This window comes from Drosophila elegans, unplaced genomic scaffold (assembly GCF_018152505.1).
Source record: "Drosophila elegans isolate 14027-0461.03 unplaced genomic scaffold, ASM1815250v1 contig_208, whole genome shotgun sequence".
NCBI lineage: Eukaryota > Metazoa > Arthropoda > Insecta > Diptera > Drosophilidae > Drosophila > Drosophila elegans.
In genome coordinates, this window is record NW_024545578.1 from 11,974,253 (window position 1) to 11,993,820 (window position 19,568).

The 19,568-nt window shown below is 37.1% G+C and overlaps 4 protein-coding genes across 7 annotated transcripts; 3 read left to right on the plus strand and 1 right to left on the minus strand.

Annotated features, from left to right (window-relative positions):
- The first annotated feature begins 196 nt into the window (after positions 1 to 196).
- LOC108135499 (ATR-interacting protein mus304) lies at positions 197 to 3,395 on the plus strand. The gene is made up of 4 exons (XM_017256242.2): positions 197 to 964; positions 1,159 to 2,665; positions 2,788 to 2,967; positions 3,035 to 3,395. The coding sequence occupies exons 1-4, from the start codon at positions 323 to 325 to the stop codon at positions 3,256 to 3,258; spliced, it is 2,553 nt and encodes an 850-aa protein (XP_017111731.1). The 5' UTR covers positions 197 to 322; the 3' UTR covers positions 3,259 to 3,395.
- Positions 3,396 to 3,606: 211 nt separating this feature from the next.
- On the plus strand, positions 3,607 to 18,887 carry LOC108135662. Of its 2 annotated transcripts, XM_017256496.2 has the most exons (3): positions 3,607 to 3,827; positions 11,613 to 12,726; positions 18,833 to 18,887. In XM_017256496.2, the coding sequence occupies exon 2, from the start codon at positions 11,639 to 11,641 to the stop codon at positions 12,722 to 12,724; it is 1,086 nt and encodes a 361-aa protein (XP_017111985.1). In that variant the 5' UTR covers positions 3,607 to 3,827; positions 11,613 to 11,638; the 3' UTR covers positions 12,725 to 12,726; positions 18,833 to 18,887. The 2 variants fall into 2 exon arrangements, with proteins under 2 accessions (XP_017111985.1, XP_017111984.1); XM_017256495.1 differs by lacking the exon at positions 18,833 to 18,887 and having other exon boundaries at positions 11,613 to 12,760.
- LOC108135661 lies at positions 5,433 to 7,488 on the plus strand. Its single transcript, XM_017256494.2, has 3 exons — positions 5,433 to 5,855; positions 6,214 to 6,670; positions 6,734 to 7,488. The coding sequence occupies exons 1-3, from the start codon at positions 5,524 to 5,526 to the stop codon at positions 7,148 to 7,150; spliced, it is 1,206 nt and encodes a 401-aa protein (XP_017111983.1). The 5' UTR covers positions 5,433 to 5,523; the 3' UTR covers positions 7,151 to 7,488.
- LOC108135663 (reticulon-1-A) lies at positions 13,087 to 14,357 on the minus strand. Of its 3 annotated transcripts, none has more exons than XM_017256499.2 (4): positions 13,770 to 14,357; positions 13,571 to 13,714; positions 13,412 to 13,516; positions 13,087 to 13,355 (listed from the first exon to the last, which is right to left on the minus strand). In XM_017256499.2, the coding sequence occupies exons 1-4, from the start codon at positions 14,272 to 14,274 to the stop codon at positions 13,246 to 13,248; spliced, it is 864 nt and encodes a 287-aa protein (XP_017111988.1). In that variant the 5' UTR covers positions 14,275 to 14,357; the 3' UTR covers positions 13,087 to 13,245. The 3 variants fall into 3 exon arrangements, with proteins under 3 accessions (XP_017111988.1, XP_017111987.1, XP_017111986.1); XM_017256498.2 differs by having other exon boundaries at positions 13,568 to 13,714; XM_017256497.2 differs by having other exon boundaries at positions 13,412 to 13,714.
- Positions 18,888 to 19,568: the final 681 nt, after the last annotated feature.

Here is a 19,568-nt window from a genome sequence, read left to right on the forward strand (position 1 = left end):
GGTAAGCAAGAAAAATTATCGTATAACCTATTCCAAGCGATAGGTGAGGCTAAAATGTAAATCGTTGAGCTTTGGTAATAGCAAAAATTAGCTTTTCTAGCTAAAAAAGCGGAAAAATGAAGATCATTATACAAATAAATAAGCAAAAATATTTTTCGAATTGCATTGCTAGCTAAGTAGCGACGAAACACCATCTCTATTGCCAATGGTGCCATCGCTAAATTGGCCGCCTGTTTTTATAAACAAACCGGCAGATCATATTAAATCATTTATGGCCAGGAAACAGCGTTAATAGGAAAATTAGGGAAAATCCGACGGAAAAATGGCCTCCAAGCGATTTGGTCCCATGAAGGACTTTGCGCGGGCCAAGAAACCGCGCCTGGACGTCAGCGTGACCCGCGGATCGTCGCGTCCCAGTCCGCCAAGGAATAACTTTGATGGCATTTTCTGGGATGACGATGACGACGACGTAATCCTGATGGCCACCCAGCTGGCGGAGGCGGAATTAGAAGCGGAGGAGCGCAAGAAGAAGGCGGACCCGGAGGTGGACATCGCCCACACCGAGGTGACCTTCACCGAATTTGCTCCCATGGGCCAGGGCTCCACCAGCACCCAACAAATGTTTCCGCCACCTCCGCCGCCGCCGTCTAAGAAGTCCACGTCTATGGACATGGATGCCATCTTCGGGGACGACGATGACTTTGATTTCCTGGCCGTGACCCTCATCGATACCGAGCCACAAAAGCCACCGGAATGCAAGCCCAGCACGAGTAGATCCATTAGCACCACCATCAGTGTTCATCAAAAAACGTCCACAACCGCGATGAATGCCACGCAATCCCGCCAGCAGGAGCACCAGATCAAGTTTCTCATGGATCGCATCGAAGCCCTCAAGCGGGAGAAGTCACAGCTGGAGAAGAATCTGGGTGACAGCAACGAACGCAACGAGATCAAATCGGGAGAGGTGAGCTATATTTTACTGAAAGCTTTTGAATCTAGATGATTTAATTGATTTCCTAAAATCAAATTTTTATCTATTTATGGGTATATTTTATTCAAAGCTTTACTCCAGTCAAGTGTTAATCTGTAATTTAAATAGCATAAAATATGTAATATTAATATGTCATACAATTAACCCAATTCGATTTACTTCCGCAGGTGACCCTGCTCCGTGATGAGCTGAAGCACGTTCGCCAGCAGCTGCAGGCCAGCAAAATGGAGAAGCTGGCTTTAGCCGATGAAACGAATCGGGATTGCAACAAAAAAGTGGCAGAAGCGGCCAAACAAATAGCGGCCAAGGATATCGAGTTGAAGATGAAGAACGCTGAGTACTCCAAGTTAAAGACTCAGCAAAGAGCCCATGAAAAAAGTATGAATTCGAGCATGAGCATTGTACAGGCTGCTCCGGATCACTTTGAAAAGCGGGCTTTACTTCGTCTGCATAGGCTCAACATACACAGATCTGTGCCCAGACTAAGAATCGATAATGCTTTTAGGTTTGAATATACCGAAGATGAGGATCAGGGTAAGAAGCGAAGAAGCCCCTTCGAGCTAGAGCTTAAGCCACTGCTGCTCCATTACGCTCAGTTGCAGGTGCAGCCGGAATCTCTGGATAATCTCATCCCAAGCGTAGTGACTTCCGTCGGCAAGATTTTTTCGGAGTTCGCCTCGTACGTACAAAAATTGGATTTTCCGCACAACTGCATGTTATATCCGTACAATCCCTACAACATCGAGGAGGAACTTCCCCGCTTTTCCCTTTCTCAGCAGGCTGCTTTGTATGAGAACGAAAAGGCTGTGCCGTTGCGTCGCTACATTGCCACTTTGGCCTTGATTTGCCGGCAAGAGGAGAGAATTTCCAGCGCTATTCTGGAGTGGAAACAAAATGATCTAGGGATACTCGACATAGCTATTGAAGCTGTCATAAAAGTGGGATTTTCCTACGAGGTGAGCCGACATTTCGGTTTGCTGGAAGCTTTGGCTTCCCTACTTAACAGTCTACTACAGGGAAAGGATTTGCTTCAACAGAATGAGGATCTGCTCTTTAATCTGCTTAAACAGCTAGTTTTTACGCGTCCCAATCCTTGGGTTTTTGCTGAAGTGAGCTCCTGCCTTTTGAGGTGCCTTCGACACCCTCAACTGATGGTTAAGATGTGTGTAAATAGTCACAAGGAGTGCTTTGTGTCGGATCGCGTTCGCTCAGTTTATCGATTTGGTCCCGACTCCTGTTTACTTCAGGTCTATTCGGGATTACTCGAGCTATGTTTCTTTAGTGAAACCCCTCTGAAAAATGACCAGTTTCAGTTACTGCTTCAAATCGGAGGAAATCATGTAAGATTTGCATTCGAGTGCTTTAAGAATCCTCCGGACTTCATAATGGAAATGCTGCCATACTTTGCGGATGATGGCGATGAGGACTCTGGCGATGGCACTCTGATGAAAGAGGGCGGAAATTTCAGTTGCAGCACAACAGCAGCAGTTCAGGGATCGATCTCCAATGGTTCCGCATCAGCTTCCGCTTCGAACTCGAATCTTAACTCAAATTCCAACTCGAGTTCATCGCAGCGCGGCAAGGATTGCGAATGTTATGTGAAATTGTGCCTCAGTGCAGTGACCATCGTCTTCCAGGTGATGCACCAGTGGATGCTGCACGAAAGGAAAGCAGGTGCGTTTGCTTACCGAAAAAAAAATATTGTTAAATCCAGCGAAAATATTCTTTTATTAATTGACACAACTTAGTAGCTTAGTCCTATTTTAATTAGTTTGAAACGTTTACGTGTTTTTTAGGCACTGAAGAGGTGGGTGAGATTTCACGCATCGCGGTCCACCTGCTGACCCTTGTGTTTCATGAGTATTACCTTACCTGCCTTTTTCGCGACTCCGAGGAGACGACAAAACACTACCTCAGCCTCATTTGCAACTGGTGGAGCGAACATGCAGATTTACTTGGTTTTCAGCCAATACAATGTAAGTTAAAAAACGATTTATGAATATTTTACAATAGTAATTTCCTTAACTTATTTGTATACTATAGTGCGTTTGCTAAAACAGCTGGTTAAAGCCCACTTCATGCTGAAACCTCTCCATCAGGAGGCCAATCGCAATAACCCAGGCAACGACCTCTCCGAATGGAATCGCATTGTCAAGAACGCGGATGCCCAAAAGACAGTGAGTTCTGGACAAAAATTCAATCCTAGAAAACTGCTCGACATCGACTTCTTTAGTGCCTTAAAACGGAAGGAGAGCACGTTTGAGTAGTTGTCAGTTGTTATGTTAATATATTTTAAGGGTGATAATCTAATGTAAATTTTAAATACAAATAAGTCTGTTAAAAAAATATTAAAAAGTTCAAGTGCATAAACCAATGAGGCTTTTAAGAACAAACCTTTGAAAGACGAACAAATATCATTGAAAATATATCTTATTATCTTGGGCATAAAGCAATTTTTGTATTAATGAAATTTAAAATGACCGCCAAGAAATCGTTTCTTGTCTTGTTTCGATACATATATCGATAGCAGATTAGTTGGTGTGGTTCTATTTATCGCTCATCGGGAACTGGTTCAAGCAGCTGTTATTTTGCTCATTTGAGCCAGTTCGGTTCGCTTGGAACTTGTTTATAAGCGCGATATTCTCCGTAATTTTAGAAATATAATTTTGATTTACTAATTGTCTAAACTATGTGATGTATTAATCGTGCTTAAGTTTATAAATGTCGTTTAAAAGGTCGCGTGTGTTATCCGCAATGCAATGTTCCGAACGTGCTTCTACCCAAAAGCTTAACATTGTTGTTTCTGCGTGCTTTGTTGACAATCGCAATTGCAAAGGTTGGTGCAAATAAACAATAACATTGTATACAAAAAGCATTTTTAATAATAATTGCAACACGTGAAGTTATATCAACTACAATAACAAGGCAAATCCACAATTACACTTTCACAGTTGCATCGTTGTTTAAGTAGTTTGATTTGCTTGGGTCTTATTTTGCATTTCCTTTCAAAGGGCATTATATTCTGGTAAGAATGTTAAAATGCAGCAAAAGTAACCAACTTCTAGCACTAATTATAAGAAGAAGAAATATAAATATATGTGACCCTAAAACTAGGGGATGAGCAAAAAGGATCTCAAATTGGGGTGGTTGGGTATGTATATCTTCAGCACCAAGAAAATGTTCGGATTACTTAAAGATCCATACGGTAACACATTATTATAGTGCTTCTTAAAGCGAACTCTATGTACTTGTTTAAAACTTAACCATGGGATCCTGAAACATCCTCATTTGCATATTATCATACATCTTCATAACATGGTAGCCATGTTCTAAATATGTTTTATTGACTTTGTTTTGATTTATACATTTTTTGTTATGTTATACAAATATACATTGACCAGGTTAATACGTTTTTATAAATTGACTAAAAAATTGGCTTTCATCCAAATAAAGACCATATACACCCATTTCGCAACTGAAATTTCTTTGAAATTTTTAATTCAGGACACCAAAATTATTAAAGCAACATACTAAGCTAAAAGTACGTTTTAAACAGCAAAATTTTGTTATATTAAACAACTTTTTTATATTTATCTTGTTTTTATAATTTGTACTTCAAAGTAACAGAAAAATCCAGAAAAATTAATTCAACAGGTACAAATTTGATATCATGGTTTTATGTAATGATAAATATGAATCTTAACATGTGTTCATAAAAACTTTTCCAAGTCATAATCAAATCTTTATAAATTTATGTCCGCAAATCCATTTTTTTTCTGGCGGATTTAGTTTTAAACTAACCAAGCAAAGCACCATAAACAAAGAAAAAAACAAGATACGAGAAGAAGGGTCATTTTATTTGTTGTCATTCAACAGCCCCTACTTACCCCATTTTTATTCTTTACAATTTGATCTCGTGATTTTGTTGAACCAGAGACAATTCCGCTTTGTTTGGGGAGTGCTTGACGACAAACACGTTTTATTATTTGATCCCGTGAATTAGTGCTCCATTATCCATACACAGAAAAAAATCTTCTATGGATCAGAAAATTTATTAATATAATTGTTTTAATATTTCCTTTTTTAAAATTTAATTTTGTGTGTATCCCAACATAGTTTTATAAACCAGTGTAACGGTTTATAAAAGCATTTTAAAATATATTGTATTGCTTTGGAAGACTTATCTGCAACTGTGACATCTAACGATTTCACATAACTATTCTATACCCCAATTTTTTTTTATTTCTGTTACATGGTTACGAACTTGTAAATATATAGAGTATCTATTTTTATTCCTACTTTACAAATGTGATATAACCATTAACCGCAAGATCATTTCGACAATCTTGAAAAATTAAAGAATATCAAGTGCGAAACAATTTGTTTATGTGTTGATCATGCAGTGATAGCGACAAAGCTCCCAGAAAGATATACTTGTAATAATTAAAGGGGAAGGCCGGAGTCAATTTCATAACTAATGGTTCACACTTGGGTTCAGTCAATTGCCGAGGTTTGTTCAGAACAGACGTAATATGGAGCCGAAAAACTACAGTGCGGAATATTTCGAGAGAGCTTTGGCGAGAGCATTTAGTTGCGAAAAGCTACGCGTGGAAAACTTTCACATCGAGGCTGTGAGCCAGAAAGGCGAGAACTTCTGCAGCGTCATCTACCGGGTTGCGTTGAAATTTCGACGGTCACCCGATGGGGCTCTTGAATCAGGGAATTATGTCCTCAAGGATCTGCTGCCCATCGCTACAGAAATAGGCACAAATGAAAAGGATATGTTCGAGCAACTCCTACCAGCTATGTCAGCTATTCTTGAAAAATTTCCAACTGAGTTGGGCGATCACAAAATAAGTGCCGAGTAAGTAATCAGTTATAGTAAAAAATATAATATTTTACAAAACATAAAATATGAAAAATGTTTAACAATTCATGGTTTATATTTAAAATTATTTGTTGGGCAGTAAAAAAAAAAATTGTTTTGGAATTTGCAATTGTTTGCCATTTAAAGAAATTATTTTAAATATATTATTTTTAAACAAAGAGAAAATGTAAACATCTGTTTGTCTACAAAATAAATGCTGTTTTTAGATCAACTTAATTTTGCAAACCTATTTTAGCTAAATTGTTCAAATAATGATTTGCAAAATAATTTTATAAAATTATTATTACCAAAAAATGAAGTGCAATGTAAATGTGGCAATTCTTTGAATTTTTAGTTGCCTGCTGGCCGAAACATCACCTGGAAAGGAGATCTACATATTGGAGGACTTGGGTGCTCTAGGTTACGGATCTTTTGATCGCCATCAGGGCCTCAACCTGGAAGATGCCAAAATTTGTGTAAGGAAGATGGCTCAGTTTCACGGCGCTTCCATGATACTGTTCCAAAAGCAACCAGAATTGGTAGCAAAGCTTTCACCTTCCAATTATGGCAATGACCTGACGGATCTTTTCGCCAAAGTAATCGTCCTAGATGGCACTGAATACGCGGCAGAAGTTTTTGCCGACGAACTGCCGGAAATATCAAAGAAAATGAAGGCTCAAATACCAGTCGAATATATCAAAAGAATGAAAAATGTGGTCGATCCCAAAAAGTCGTCCTTTAATGCGGTTGTCCATGGTGATCCTTGGGTAAATAATATTATGTTTGATTCAGCCAATAAGAAGGTAGTACTTGTAAGTGAAAATGTTTGTCTTCCAACTTGGAAATTTTATGTATAACCATTTCATACATTTTAGGTGGATTTCCAAAACTGTTTTTGGGGCAGTCCGGCCATAGACCTTTATTTCTTTTATTACACCAGCGTCAAACATGAAGTATTACTGAATCAGCAGGATGAGCTTCTGAATCACTATTATCACAGCCTTCAAGAGACTTTAACCCATTGTGGGTTTGTGGGATCCCAGCCCACTTTTGATCAATTGAAGGATGAGATGCAACGTTGTTTGTTTTATGCATATTATGCCGTTTCCTGTGAGCTACCTATTTGCTGTGCTGCACCTGAGGTCAGTGCCGATTTCAGTGTACACACTTTTGGGGATAAAGAAGCTATGTTAAAAAAACGTAAGCAATTATTTGCCAACGAGCGAGTGCGTCAGACAATCAAGGCCAGTCTTCGTCAGTTTGATGAACAGGGTATTTTAGAAACACCTTGATGTTGTTCTTATTTTATTTGCTTTTTCAAAACTAATATCCCTTTGTTGTCTTCGTATTATTTGTTTTTTGTACAGAATAAACTGTTTTCTGTATTTTTAGTTTAATAAAGTCTAATATATTAAAGCAATTTGATTGTCAATATCGCTATGAAACAATGTAATATCCATTTCTAATGGTAAATGTATTTTACCTTATTTACATATCTTTATTATTGATTCATTAACCCCTTGCCCATTTCCAGAAATTCAGAGGAAAAACCCAACTCAAGTGTTACTTCTTGTGTTTATAAATAAATTTGTTGTCTGCCAAAGTTTCTGGCCAAGATTTACGAGTGTGAGTGTGTGATGCATGTGCTTCGCCTCGCCTGGCTGCATTAGAAGCGATAAAGTTCTCACCTCACCTCCATGCAGCTAAATATGCAAATCGCTTTGCAGTTATTCTTAGAAAGTTGTCAGCTGCCAACTTGTAAGCCAACTTGGCTTCAAACGTAAGCCAAGCGAATCGGATCGGGGAGCATATAGGAGCAGAATCCACATTCGACGAAGAATATCCTGCAGGAGCGTGGGAGCCAAAGTGCACTTGACGCCAATGTTACTTCGAACTATGTTAGCTTGTCCTTCTTCTAAGTGTTTAAAAAGCAATTTATTGTTCTTGTTCAGGAGCTGGCAACCCATTGTAAGTTCTACTTTGGAAAGGTTGGTGGTGGCAAAATCCCTTGAGGAATTTATTTAGCATGACTTCTTGTTGTGTTGGCATTCATAACTAGATAACCAGTTTATAACAAGAAAAATATTAGTAATTTTTTTTGTAAACTGGAGCTGTGTGCTGTTTTGTAAATTTAAAATTTTAAATAAATATTATTTTTTAATTTATTTTGTTTAAGATGAACCATGAAAGATTTTAATCCAATGTAGTAATCCTGTGAAATAACACAAATCGTTTCTACTGTCGGTCAATTACCATTTCCCCCCCTTTTTTTTACCACTTTCTAGACCCCTTGGGTAATTGTAAACCTTAATTAACATTGAAAACAAACACGAAGGCCCAATGCAAACAGAAATCTGTCTAAGGCTGCCAACCAGTCGAAAGAAACTCATAAATCAATTTTGAAATGCATTAGAGACAGGTAGCCAGCCGCCGTATTTTCCCATTCCTCAATTTTGTCAAGGAAATGGCTTCAAGCAAAGTGACTGCACAACTGCAGCAAACTCGAAGGGGTCAACTTTCTGGAGCTGGTCAGTGGCCAAAAGTTGCAACAGAGTCAACCCCTAAGAGCAAAGCCCCCCCCTCTTCGTTCGTCACCTTTCAATTAATGCGTATTTCTCCAGTGTCATGGTAGAAATAGCTTCCTTTGCTTTCATCTGGGGTTGCATTTACTTAACGCCTCGCCTCAGCACTTAACTTCCGTTTCCTGTTACCAGGGGATGGAGTCTTGGCTCAGAGTCCCCGACTTTCGGGCAAGGCATTTGCAACTAATTGAAAGTGCAATGCGATGCTGCAGAATGCAATTAATGCCTTGAGGCCCCGAAAGGGCAGAACGCCCACCTTCGCACGTCTGCAAACGAGAAGTTGCATTCGAAACCGAAATGCACAGAAAAAATGCTGTGCAAACTGAAGTTTCAATTGGGGGTGTTCAAAGTCAACTCTATAAGATTGCGGAAGTGGTTGGCGAATAATTGATTTTTGAGACTTAAGTTCGATTATTTGCAGTAAGAAATAATGGTAAAACTAGTCATTTTTAAAATCTCTGGTATGCAGTTAAATGTGTGCATTGAATGGCATCTTTATCTTGGAAAAAAATATTTATCTTTTGCATAAAAAACAAAATACCAAATATGTATAATATATATGCATATATTATATATATACAGTATTTAATAAATCAAATGAAACACCAATAGAACTACAAAAATATCTAAAAACTCTTAAGACTCCTTAATCTATGATTATTTGTCACCATTTCCTGTTTCAAAGCTGGAATAAAGCAAGAAACTTTTATCAATTAGCTGCCAACTACTCAGCGTATGGCTGATTTAAGGATAATGAAGGTCCAAGTCGGAATCCTTTGAGGCATACAATTAAAGGCAATAAATTTGCACAGCCAACCATAAATCAAAGTCCGATCATAATCTTGGGCTCAACAAATAGAGAGAGGGAAAGCGAAAAACGAAACTTTCGCTTCCGCACAGAATTTTCCTCTCCCGTTTGCAAAAGTTCCAATCCAAGGAACTTTACCACAATCCGAGAAAACAGTCGCTTCGCTTCGTTTATTAATTGTACAACTGTCTCCAATCATAATTAATGAACTTTCGGCACATCCTCCGCCGCAAACTTCACATATCCCCTTACTTCGAGAAGGAGTGGAGAACCAACACTGCAATATAAACACAAATGTTTTCCTTGGCACACCATAAATCTTTCATTTGGCAAATCTCTGTTGGGCCTTTCCGTTCACATTCTTTTCCCTGCTCCGCATGGTTTTTCCTTGTTTTATTTGCTTTAATGGTTGGCAGTATCAATTAGACACATTAAAGGCTTTACTGGGCTTATTTTTATTGTCTTGGATAAGATTATGGTTAAGCTTAAAGTACCAAATAAGAATTATGTTTGCAAATGGATAAAGATATGGATAAATGGATACACAAATTAATAATGAAACATTTAAAAAATGTTATGTAAAATGTTTTGTAAAGTAACGAAAGTCAAAATTAAAGTCTTTTTATTTTGCTTTTACAAACACTGGTTGTGCAATTCAATGACTTGGTAATTTCAGTCCTTGAAAGCGGAAAATTACATATGCAAATCCCTTATAATTATCAGTGAAAATCTTTTGAGGAACACACATCCCCATTTCCATTCGGAAAAGCTTAAAAGCAAACACCTAAATTGCGATCATTTTTCATATAGCTTGGGCTTTTCTTCACCGCCACTCATCAGTGGCTCATTTATCAACGTTGTGTGTGCGATTGCGATTAGTCAGTTAGTCATTTCAGAGCCAAATTTAAATAATTTTAAAATGATGACAAAAGCTTTTCCAAGAATCCAAGTAATTATGCGCACATGCCATCCAGAGAAAGGTTGTGTGTGGGGACTACGGGCATTAACACTTTCACGGCAAACAATCTAAAGATAAATGAAAGCATCATTAGTCATTGGCCAACCCCACAAGAAACGTTATCATATGTGTCCTCTTCAATTTTTCAGAGTCCCAGCCAGAAGGGTGGGATTATATGTGATTAAATCCTTCAGATACCCAAGTATTCATATGTAAATTCTTTGCGGCAGGGTGTGACAGGTCTCCAGTCGTGCAACTAAGTACTTTGAGTCCTTTTGGACCATTGTCTGTGGCAAATTATTTATTGGCCATCATTACTTTGATTGCTGACTGCTTTTGATGATGTTTTTAGTTACACATTTTACTTTTTTCTTTTACCTATTTTTAAAACTGATATAAACAAGCTGTATAAGGTTTTTGCAGCAAATAATCTTAGCAATAAAAACTTAACAAATCCTGTGCTGCTTTTAATAAATTTCTTATAGCGTTCCCTGTTAACCAGTTAAAGTCAGCTAACTTTTATGTGCATAGACATTAGCTAAAAAACTAATTACCTTAAACAGACTTATAGAAACGAATGAAACTTTTTTAGTCGGGTTTCGGCACTTTTAATACAGCTTTTAATGTCATTTTGCATAGGATTTGAATACTGCATTGGAGAAAATGCTCTCTTCCAATCCAAATACCCATATTGCCATTAAAGATTTTATGACATTTTCGGTCTGTGTGAGTCAAGGCGGAAAATTTGTTGGCCCATAAAAATGCAGCGTCGTCACTGAGAATGGGTAACACAAATTATTCAGAGTGCAGCTACTTCTGCACCTCTATCCACTACTTCCTAGGTTAGTGATATACAAGTAAGCAATTGTGCAATGTGTGAAGGTAGGGGCTTTCCTAACTTCCTTCAAATTTATTACCAAAAAGTTACTACGAGAACAAAAATTTTACAACCGTAAAATATTATTTTAAGCTACCAATTTCGTATGATGCTTCTACACACATTTTCATTGAAAATTAAGCTTTAAAAAAATTTTTTTTAAAGTTTTAATGCTTAAGTATTTGAACCATTAAAAATAAGAAAATGAACTGACAAAAACAAAAAGTTACTTTTTATTCTTTATTATTTTTTTATTATTACAAGTTTTCTCCATTTATATATAAATACGGAAAATCAAAATTAATTTTACCACTTTATACCGATTTTTTATTTTGTAATAAAAGTTTGCTGTAGGTTGAATTTTAAAATTAATCGTCAAGATAACGAGGCCCACGCTGCCAAATATATTATTTTTCAGAATTTTGTGAAGTAATATATTTAAATCAATTTCTGCTATAAACAGTTAATATGGAAGAGAGGACACAAATGAAAATATATGTTTAAAGTGCCTCGCTTTTTTTACTTGCAGAGTATTGCTGAATTGACAAACTCACAATGCGGCCAAAGGATCACCCCGATCTGCGTTTTGATGTGATCCCAAAGTTGTTCGATGCCCACTTTAAGGTGTTTGTGACGAGCCTGATCCACGTGGAGGAGCAGCTCACCCTGCTGCCCCGCCAATTCTGTCGGATGTACACCACACGTCCGCTGGCCAACCAACTGCATCAGTATCTGAGATTCCGCAACGCGAACATCAAGGAGCAGGACTTCAAGGTGGTGGAGGAGGGTCAGCCCTTTCCGCTGATCCTCAGCGATGGCAAGCGCCTGGAGGCGATGCTCTGCTCGGGTAGTCACCTGGGCCACAGCCTCATCCTGCTCATCCGGCGGCAGCAGGGTGGCAGATTGCTCTACAGCTACTCGGCGACGAGGCTGGATAACCTCGGTCGACTGCTGGGCAACTCCATCTTCAACTCATGGATCGCCGAGGGCACCGAGCATCTGTACCTCAATCTCTCCTCCGTGAACGAACCCTTCGAACCAGTGGATTTTGATGAGATGGCCATTACAATAGAGGAATATGCCACCAAAAAGGATAACAGCGTGGTGTGTTTGAATCTGCCACTATTTGGCTACGAGGAGATGCTCTGGAAGCTGGCACACACGCGACTCAGTGGACATATAAAACTTGGTGAGGTCTTCTTGGACAGCTATAGGTGCCTTAGTTCCGATCTGGAGCGATTTAAGCGAAAGAATTATTTGCCAAAGGTTTATGTCTGCAAATCGTTGGGGCACGCTCAACTAATGTATCGGACGCGAAATGTGGTTTTTCTTGAATTAAAACACCTAAAGTGGTCGCCTCAGCCAACTAGAATGCATCTGCGTCAGCTTTGCAGCCTTCTGCGACCGCAGCACATCCAGGGTATCGTGCACTTCCATTCGGATGGCGTTGTCCCGCACATTCCGCCATTCCTGAAGAGCTTCAAGGCAAACTATTCGCCGCAGAAAGACAGCCTAACGACATCAAAGCCACAAGGAGATGCACAGGCGAAGGCAGCAAAGCAAGGACCCTATCGTGCTTTTACGAAAAGGAAGCGCTTTGAATTCCTGGACGATGCAGACGATAGCAATGATTCGGATTAAAAGTAACTAATACTCAAAAAATCTATCAATTTCTTATCCAAAAAATTAAGCAGGTAAAAAAAATTAAGTAAATGATTTAAGTAAAGAAGAAAAAAACTAATTAAATGTTTAGCTTATATGATAACGTATTATATTAGATTCTGTTTATAAAATTGTATTTGTCTATTACATTTTTTTACGCCTCTTTATCAAATTAGATAAGTTGAGAAATTAACGAATATCGATTGATTGCTTGATTCTAGGATTCTACATTTTTTTATGTCCATCAAATATTAAAAAGGTTTAGTACCATCCTATTTTAAAATAATTTAAATAAATGCTTACATTGCAATAGTAACTAGCAAATCTCATTCCGCCTTAGATGAATAAGTAAAATTTAACTTTATTATAAAGTAAAATAATTTTACAGATTATTTGTTTAAATATGGTTTAAAATACCAATTTAGTTTCTACCAACGGATTAAAATATATAGAACAAGTTTTTGGAAGGAGCCATTTCACTTCTTACTAAAGTTTTCTGATCATATAGTCATTTCCTCATTTATCAAGGAGGCGTCAAGACGCTCGAACTCATTAATAGCTTCTTCAAATGTTTTAGGATTATCGCTCCCGTGAGATTCCTGGGTTATATCTAAATTGACAGAACTTTAATTATCATTCAGTTTTCTTTTGTTTTAAGAATCTTACAATTCACATTAATAGACTGATTTGAGGAGGTGATGTCCATCGCATTAATAGCTTTTTCAAATGTTTTAGGATTATCGCTCCCGGCTTGAGATTCCTGTGTATTATCTAAATTAACGGAACTTTTAATATCATCCAGTTCCTTTAGGACTAGCTTACTACTGTCATTAATAGACTGATTTGAGCAGGTAATGTCCATCTTTTCCGAAATAGGGGATTGAATTTGAAATTGGCTAGATTTTTCAGTGCCGTAATAGTAAGAAATCCACGTACAAATCTTGGGTATTGTGAAGAGCAAAACCAATCCTTCATAGACAAAAATATTTTTTAAAATTGATTTATTTTTTATAAGAAGACTTACCCAAATGAACTAAAGTGCTGATGTAAATAAACTCGCCAACAAGGCACATTCCACTAAAAACTACCATCCACTTAAGGGTTTTCCAAAAATTCGTTACAAAGACAACAGATTTTAGCTGAATGAGAAACCCAAAGATTTGTGATGGCACTAATAAAACCAACTGCCTTACTGCCTCCTCGGATATATTAATATCCATGTCTAGATATTTCTGGTAGGGATTTCCCTGGATATGGGTCTTATTTAAGCACTGAAGGCACCGCACATAAACGCGATAGCCGATCGTTATTAATAGACCAAACAGAATCCATACACAAAATACTCTTATTGCTGACTCATTGGCAAAATCGAAGATTAAAATCTGAAGGACCACGAATACCAACACCGATTTTTTCCAATTGCGCCACTGGATTAGCCGATTTATCTCTTCAAGGATACAGTTGGACACCTCCTGTTTGAACTCTGCATCTGGTACTGCAACTGGAACTGGACCTTCGTTGTTGGCCATGTTTTATTTTTAATTTTTGTAAGAAATTCTCGACGCTGTAAAATAAATGTTGACTTGCAAAGATATAGAAAATGACTGATAACTCGGATATTATTTGAACCAAAGTTAAATGGTGACTTGTTCAGTTTAGTTTGTCAGTATATAAACAATTTCTTTGAGTAAACTCAAACTATTTTTATTTAAAGAAAAGCTTTTGAATTTGTCTTAAGTTTTTGTTTTAAATATTTTTTGTTCTTATTGTATTCCAAATTTCCATAAATACTCAAATATTGATTTCTAATACATAAACCGCAGCACACACAAATGTCACCCAACTTTCGACTGCCAAGAACACGTGTTGCCAAGTGGCGTCACTTGTTCCTATTGCTGAATTTCAAATGGCGAACAAAAAAGAAATTCCCCCAAAACATCGTCCCCAGTGAGTTATCCATAATAAATTGGTATACTGATTGAATAAGCAAAAAGGGGTTTTCGCACTTTTGGTTGCATGTTTTTTGCATAACATTAACTTTAAATTGCGTTTACTTTGTTTTTATTTCAATTGCAAAGGATTAACTGCATACCTTTAATTAAATTAAGATTTTCGAACACAACAGTCCATAATAAAATTTAGTAGATTCATATATTTAAGTAAACCACATTTATTCTGGATATTAAAATAATTTGTGTAAAGCATTTCTTATTTTTATTTTCATTTCTGTTTCTTGATTTCTAAAAAGCCTACTGTGGCAGAAAATATATTCAAATTAACCTTTTTCAAGAATTTCCAAATAATTCAGGATGATTTTCAAGACCTCTTTGTCACAGCTTCGGCCGCGTTTGATCCGAACCGTCAACAAGCTCTTTTGTCCCAATCTGGGCAAATAATTTTGACACGAGGTGTGACCAACGCTTATTGAGGGTTTGGTTAATGACACTCAGCCTTCTGTCTCCCGAGTCAATCGTTTGCCGATTGATTTGTCAAAGGCATTACGCTAATATTTTAGACAAATACTGAAAAATGTCACTGGCTCGCTGGCGTCAAAATGACATCGAGTGGTTTAAATTTTTCCACCCTCAATTTTCTAGAAAAAAAATTGTAAAAAGGACGTAGGGAGGGTGAAGGAAGGACTATCGCAAAGAGATTGACTTAAATGACTTGTTCAAGTATCAAAAACCTTTTGAGGTCAGGCCGCGCTTCAAGGGTCGATTTTATAATCGTGTTGGGCTTAATTTTGTTAAAAATTGTTTGTTTTGTAAACGTGAAAATTAAATTCTCTTTATCAACACAATTTAAGTAAAATGTATATTTTTTAATTTCTCCTACAAAGAGAAATTTTGTTCATTACCCTTTTCAGATTACTTCAAAAATATTCTCAACTTCTGTCACCTTCAATTAGAATTACAGGAAATTAATATGCAAACAGTAAAATCATTGTATTTGCATTCATACATGGGCAGTTTAATTAAACTAAATTCCCCCATGGAGCTCACTTCACGACATCAAGCACACAAACTCGAACAGGATATTAGAATGTTTGACAAGTTGTCAATGCATCAGGCAGAAAATTGCCCAAGAAAATTGTGTCTTTCATTTCGAATGTAAATTAAAACAAATACACATAAAATTACTTAAAATTGCAATGATTTTCTTCTAGTCCTGTCAAAAAATGAAAGTCGTAGCACGGCATGCAAATACATACAATATCCAAAGCTCATATAACACTGATTTAAAAATTTTTGTTTTATTTATAGATTTAATAATAATAAATATTTAGCAAGTTTATTAAAACATTATAAGATTTTAAGTCGATATATTGCAATTATTTGACTTACTTACCAGCTATCTTTTTAATCTAGTGTCATGCAGGCATAAGATGTCAATGTCCAAAAGCAACCTGAAAATCTCAGCAAATATTCTTCTTTCGGGCCGATAAAGTTGTCATATGAGTTCGGCTCCTTTAACGCATTCGCTTCGACTTCTTTATGGCCAGGCGACAATGCCAGGAATTTCTTGTATTAAAATCGAAACTGTAAGGGGGGGCGGGGCAGAAATCCACCCCAGACATGGACAATTGTATCTCTGTGACAGGAGGGGGAAGGGAGTGAATATTTTGGCTGGACTGCCCCCTGAGTTCAGGCCGTGTCCTTACAGCTGTCAACATGTTTAATTGAAACTGACACTCAGTGTCATTTTATGGACATTGCCATGCGTTACCATTACCTTAACTGTAGCTGTGGCTGTAATTCGACTTGCCTTAGTCCTGCTTGATTATTGCGAAACATTCCGAAAGGGGAAGTATCTTTTCTACTAAATTCCCTCTTCTTGAGGGTTGCGATATACGTCTCATTCCTGTGTGGTATATTAGTAAAATTGATGTCCTTGAATTCGATATTTGTCGTTGGTTTCTTTGGTTTAGATAAAAAAAAGTAAAGATACAATAATACAAAAAGTATTCGGTCAACAAGCAGACTGCTAGAACGAGTTGGGAATCATAAATGCACAAGTGGAGAAGGGAACCCAAATCTAAGCAAATTTTTTTTTGTCTAAATCTAATTTTGTCTCCCCCAAGAAGCAGGAATTAAAAATGTAATACGCACTTCATGGTATCCACATTACCATTTCTGAGTCTAAAATTGACTGATGGCTGAGCTTCCTTGTTGAATCCTTCATATTTACCATTACCCTTCCTTATCCGACTCCGCAGAACTTTAGCCCCGGCAACACTTCAACAAATACACCCCAAACTCAGCCAAACTGTAATTATTATTGCTAAGCTCAGTCACCTCGTTTCCTTTCTGGAAACAGGAGAATCGAGCCCTCATTTAATTGCAGACTAGCAAATACTCAAGATATTTTTATGCAGGCAATTCGTATTTTTTCCGTTCGGCGTTTTTCCAACTTTTCGATAGGGGAAAAGACAGCGGCCTCTTTTGTTTTCGTCACGGACGAGTGGCGAAAAGCAATCACGGCAGCAGCTTCTTGCCCGGGAAAAGCTGAAATATCTTTCGCCACATTTCTTTATTTATTTTTTTTTTGTTGTTGTTTGCGCATTTTTCCAGGATGTCTTTTGTGCTATTGGTGAAATTAGAATTTCTCATTAAAATAAGTGTTGGCCGAGGGAGCCGCTTGACTTGAGACATTCAAGCGTCTCCCAGGGCAAGGTGCTCGTCCATGGCAATGGACTTAAGTCGAAATTCCCATTTTCCCCCTCATTTTTTGTTTATGCATGGTCACTCATTAGTTGAGCTTGAAATCAGACTGACAGAGTCTGGCATTTATATATATATATATATATATATATCTATCTTTATTTGTTCTCGTTCTGGGAGTACGAGTTACATATTTTCAGCCCTAATGGCTTTTCTATCCAATTGTGTACAGTTCTTTGTGAGTAATTAAAAGTGCAACTCTTTAACATTTCGTTGGGTTTAAGTGCCTTATCTTATAAATCTTCAAACGCAGTTTTATTAAATGTCTAATAGGCTTTAAAACTCAATCACTTAGTGGTTCTTTAAGGGTTACGGTATGGAATACATTTAAGCATATTACAATTAATTTCGGTCTGTAAGACAGATTGAATCATTTGATAATTTTGATTTGTAACCGTCTGGAATGTTCTTTTTTAGTTTTACGGTTTAAAAAATATTGAAAAATTGTATTGTATTAAAACTACAACTACCTAAACGTAAAGCCACAATAAAATAAAATTGACAATGTTATTCTAAACTTCTCATTAAAGAATACATTTATTCTGTGCATTCTGGGGAATAGAGCTAGCACCTCTGCCTTTGTGTAAGCCAAACTTTTGGTTTGTCCAACTTGATCCACCCTGACCACACTCAATGCACCACATGCATCCGTAGACATTTGATATGGGGCACAACAATGTTGCTACTTCGGTGTTTGAAGTGTGGGCAAAAGTTTGAGCTTTGAACTTTGGCTTGTTACATTCAAGTGGCTGCTGCCATGTATAAATGTTTGGCTTTCAGATCCACAAAACTTTATGCAAAACACACGAAACTTTGCTGAATATGGGCGAACTGTTTGCCGGTTTCTGTATTCTGTTTTCTGTTATTGTTCTGTGGCTGTTTCTATTTCTGCATCATGTGCTGCTGACAAGTTGCGTAATTTCCACCGTCTCTGGATCTGCAATAATATAGATAAAATACAATTTCCTTAAGCAATTTTTGTTTTAATTAATTCTGTATTACTATTTTTTGTGACTCCTACGTGCCTGGAATTCCTCGCTTTGCCTTCCGTTTAATGTCTTCAGCAAAACAAATTTTGCTCCCCCCAAAGGACTGCATTTAATTTTTCCCTTCCATTCGCTATTTTTTCTGCTTCATTTCTTTGTTTGCTGTGCAGTGTAATTAGCCACCTTCTGACCAAGACAGCTGCTGATGCTCCTTCTATTTTTGTACATTTTTCCTATTCCCTGTTGTGCATAAAAAGTTTAAGTTGACATTTTGTTCCAACAGTTTGTAATTTTCTTACCCCTTTTTTCCAAAAGCATTACCATTTTTTCTTTACTATATTTTCTTACTAATTTCTTGCTTTTGTGCATTTTACTTGCAGACTGGTTAATTACATTAGGAAAACGGTTGCGTTTCTGTTTTGCATTTCGGTTTGTTATCCCTTCCGGAATTTACAGTTGTCATTAAAATAAGGTAAGAAGTTCTTTAACAAAAATATCCAAATATGTTCATGAATAAATTTATCAAGTTTTGCGATTGAAAATGTTCTTTTATATAAACAAATCTAGAAAAAAGTTAAGAAAACCAAAGATTTTATTTAAGTTTCATCCTCATTTAAGCTTGCTGCTTTTATATCTATAAATCTCTTCCAGTTCAAGGACTTTAAAGTAATTTCTACAAAATCTCGGAACTTGAGGCAATTAAATCGATTCGAATTTAATGGTAACTTTATTACGTTTCCACATGCTCGATGTAACTGGATGCGGAATATTGTAACACGTGATTCAATTTCGTTCGTCAATTTTAATTGATTGCTTCAATTGGTTTCGGTGCAAAAGCCTCTCATTCTTTCGCCAACTGCAATCCTATCAAGATTTTTATGTCCATAGCCACTTTATTTGCAGACACTTCATCCTGTTTTGGCTGCTGTACTGTTTTGTTTTGACGATTTTTATGCGTTTTTAATGTGTAGAGCAGCTACTCCTTTTATTTTCTTGCTTTTTTTTGGGATTCGGTTGTAATTCGATTTCTAAATGTATCCCAAAGGATTTTTATGTATTTCCACTGTAAGTTTATAGCAGTATTGTTCGCATATGGGCGTTGAGTGCCGCCCCTCA

Bases quoted from the DNA above. Each gene is read 5' to 3' on its own strand.
- LOC108135661 (XM_017256494.2), top strand. From the start codon at position 5,524: ATGGAGCCGAAAAACTACAGTGCGGAATATTTCGAGAGAGCTTTGGCG. The intron at 5,856-6,213 runs GTAAGTAATCAG...TTGAATTTTTAG, and splicing joins GATCACAAAATAAGTGCCGA to TTGCCTGCTGGCCGAAACAT. The intron at 6,671-6,733 runs GTAAGTGAAAAT...CATACATTTTAG, and splicing joins CCAATAAGAAGGTAGTACTT to GTGGATTTCCAAAACTGTTT.
- LOC108135499 (XM_017256242.2), top strand. From the start codon at position 323: ATGGCCTCCAAGCGATTTGGTCCCATGAAGGACTTTGCGCGGGCCAAG. The intron at 2,666-2,787 runs GTGCGTTTGCTT...CGTGTTTTTTAG, and splicing joins GCTGCACGAAAGGAAAGCAG to GCACTGAAGAGGTGGGTGAG. The intron at 2,968-3,034 runs GTAAGTTAAAAA...TGTATACTATAG, and splicing joins TGGTTTTCAGCCAATACAAT to TGCGTTTGCTAAAACAGCTG.
- LOC108135663 (XM_017256497.2), bottom strand. From the start codon at position 14,274: ATGGCCAACAACGAAGGTCCAGTTCCAGTTGCAGTACCAGATGCAGAG. The intron at 13,715-13,769 runs GTAAGTCTTCTT...TTGTCTATGAAG, and splicing joins CAGCACTTTAGTTCATTTGG to GATTGGTTTTGCTCTTCACA. The intron at 13,356-13,411 runs GTAAGATTCTTA...CTGTCAATTTAG, and splicing joins TCAGTCTATTAATGTGAATT to ATATAACCCAGGAATCTCAC.
- LOC108135662 (XM_017256496.2), top strand. From the start codon at position 11,639: ATGCGGCCAAAGGATCACCCCGATCTGCGTTTTGATGTGATCCCAAAG.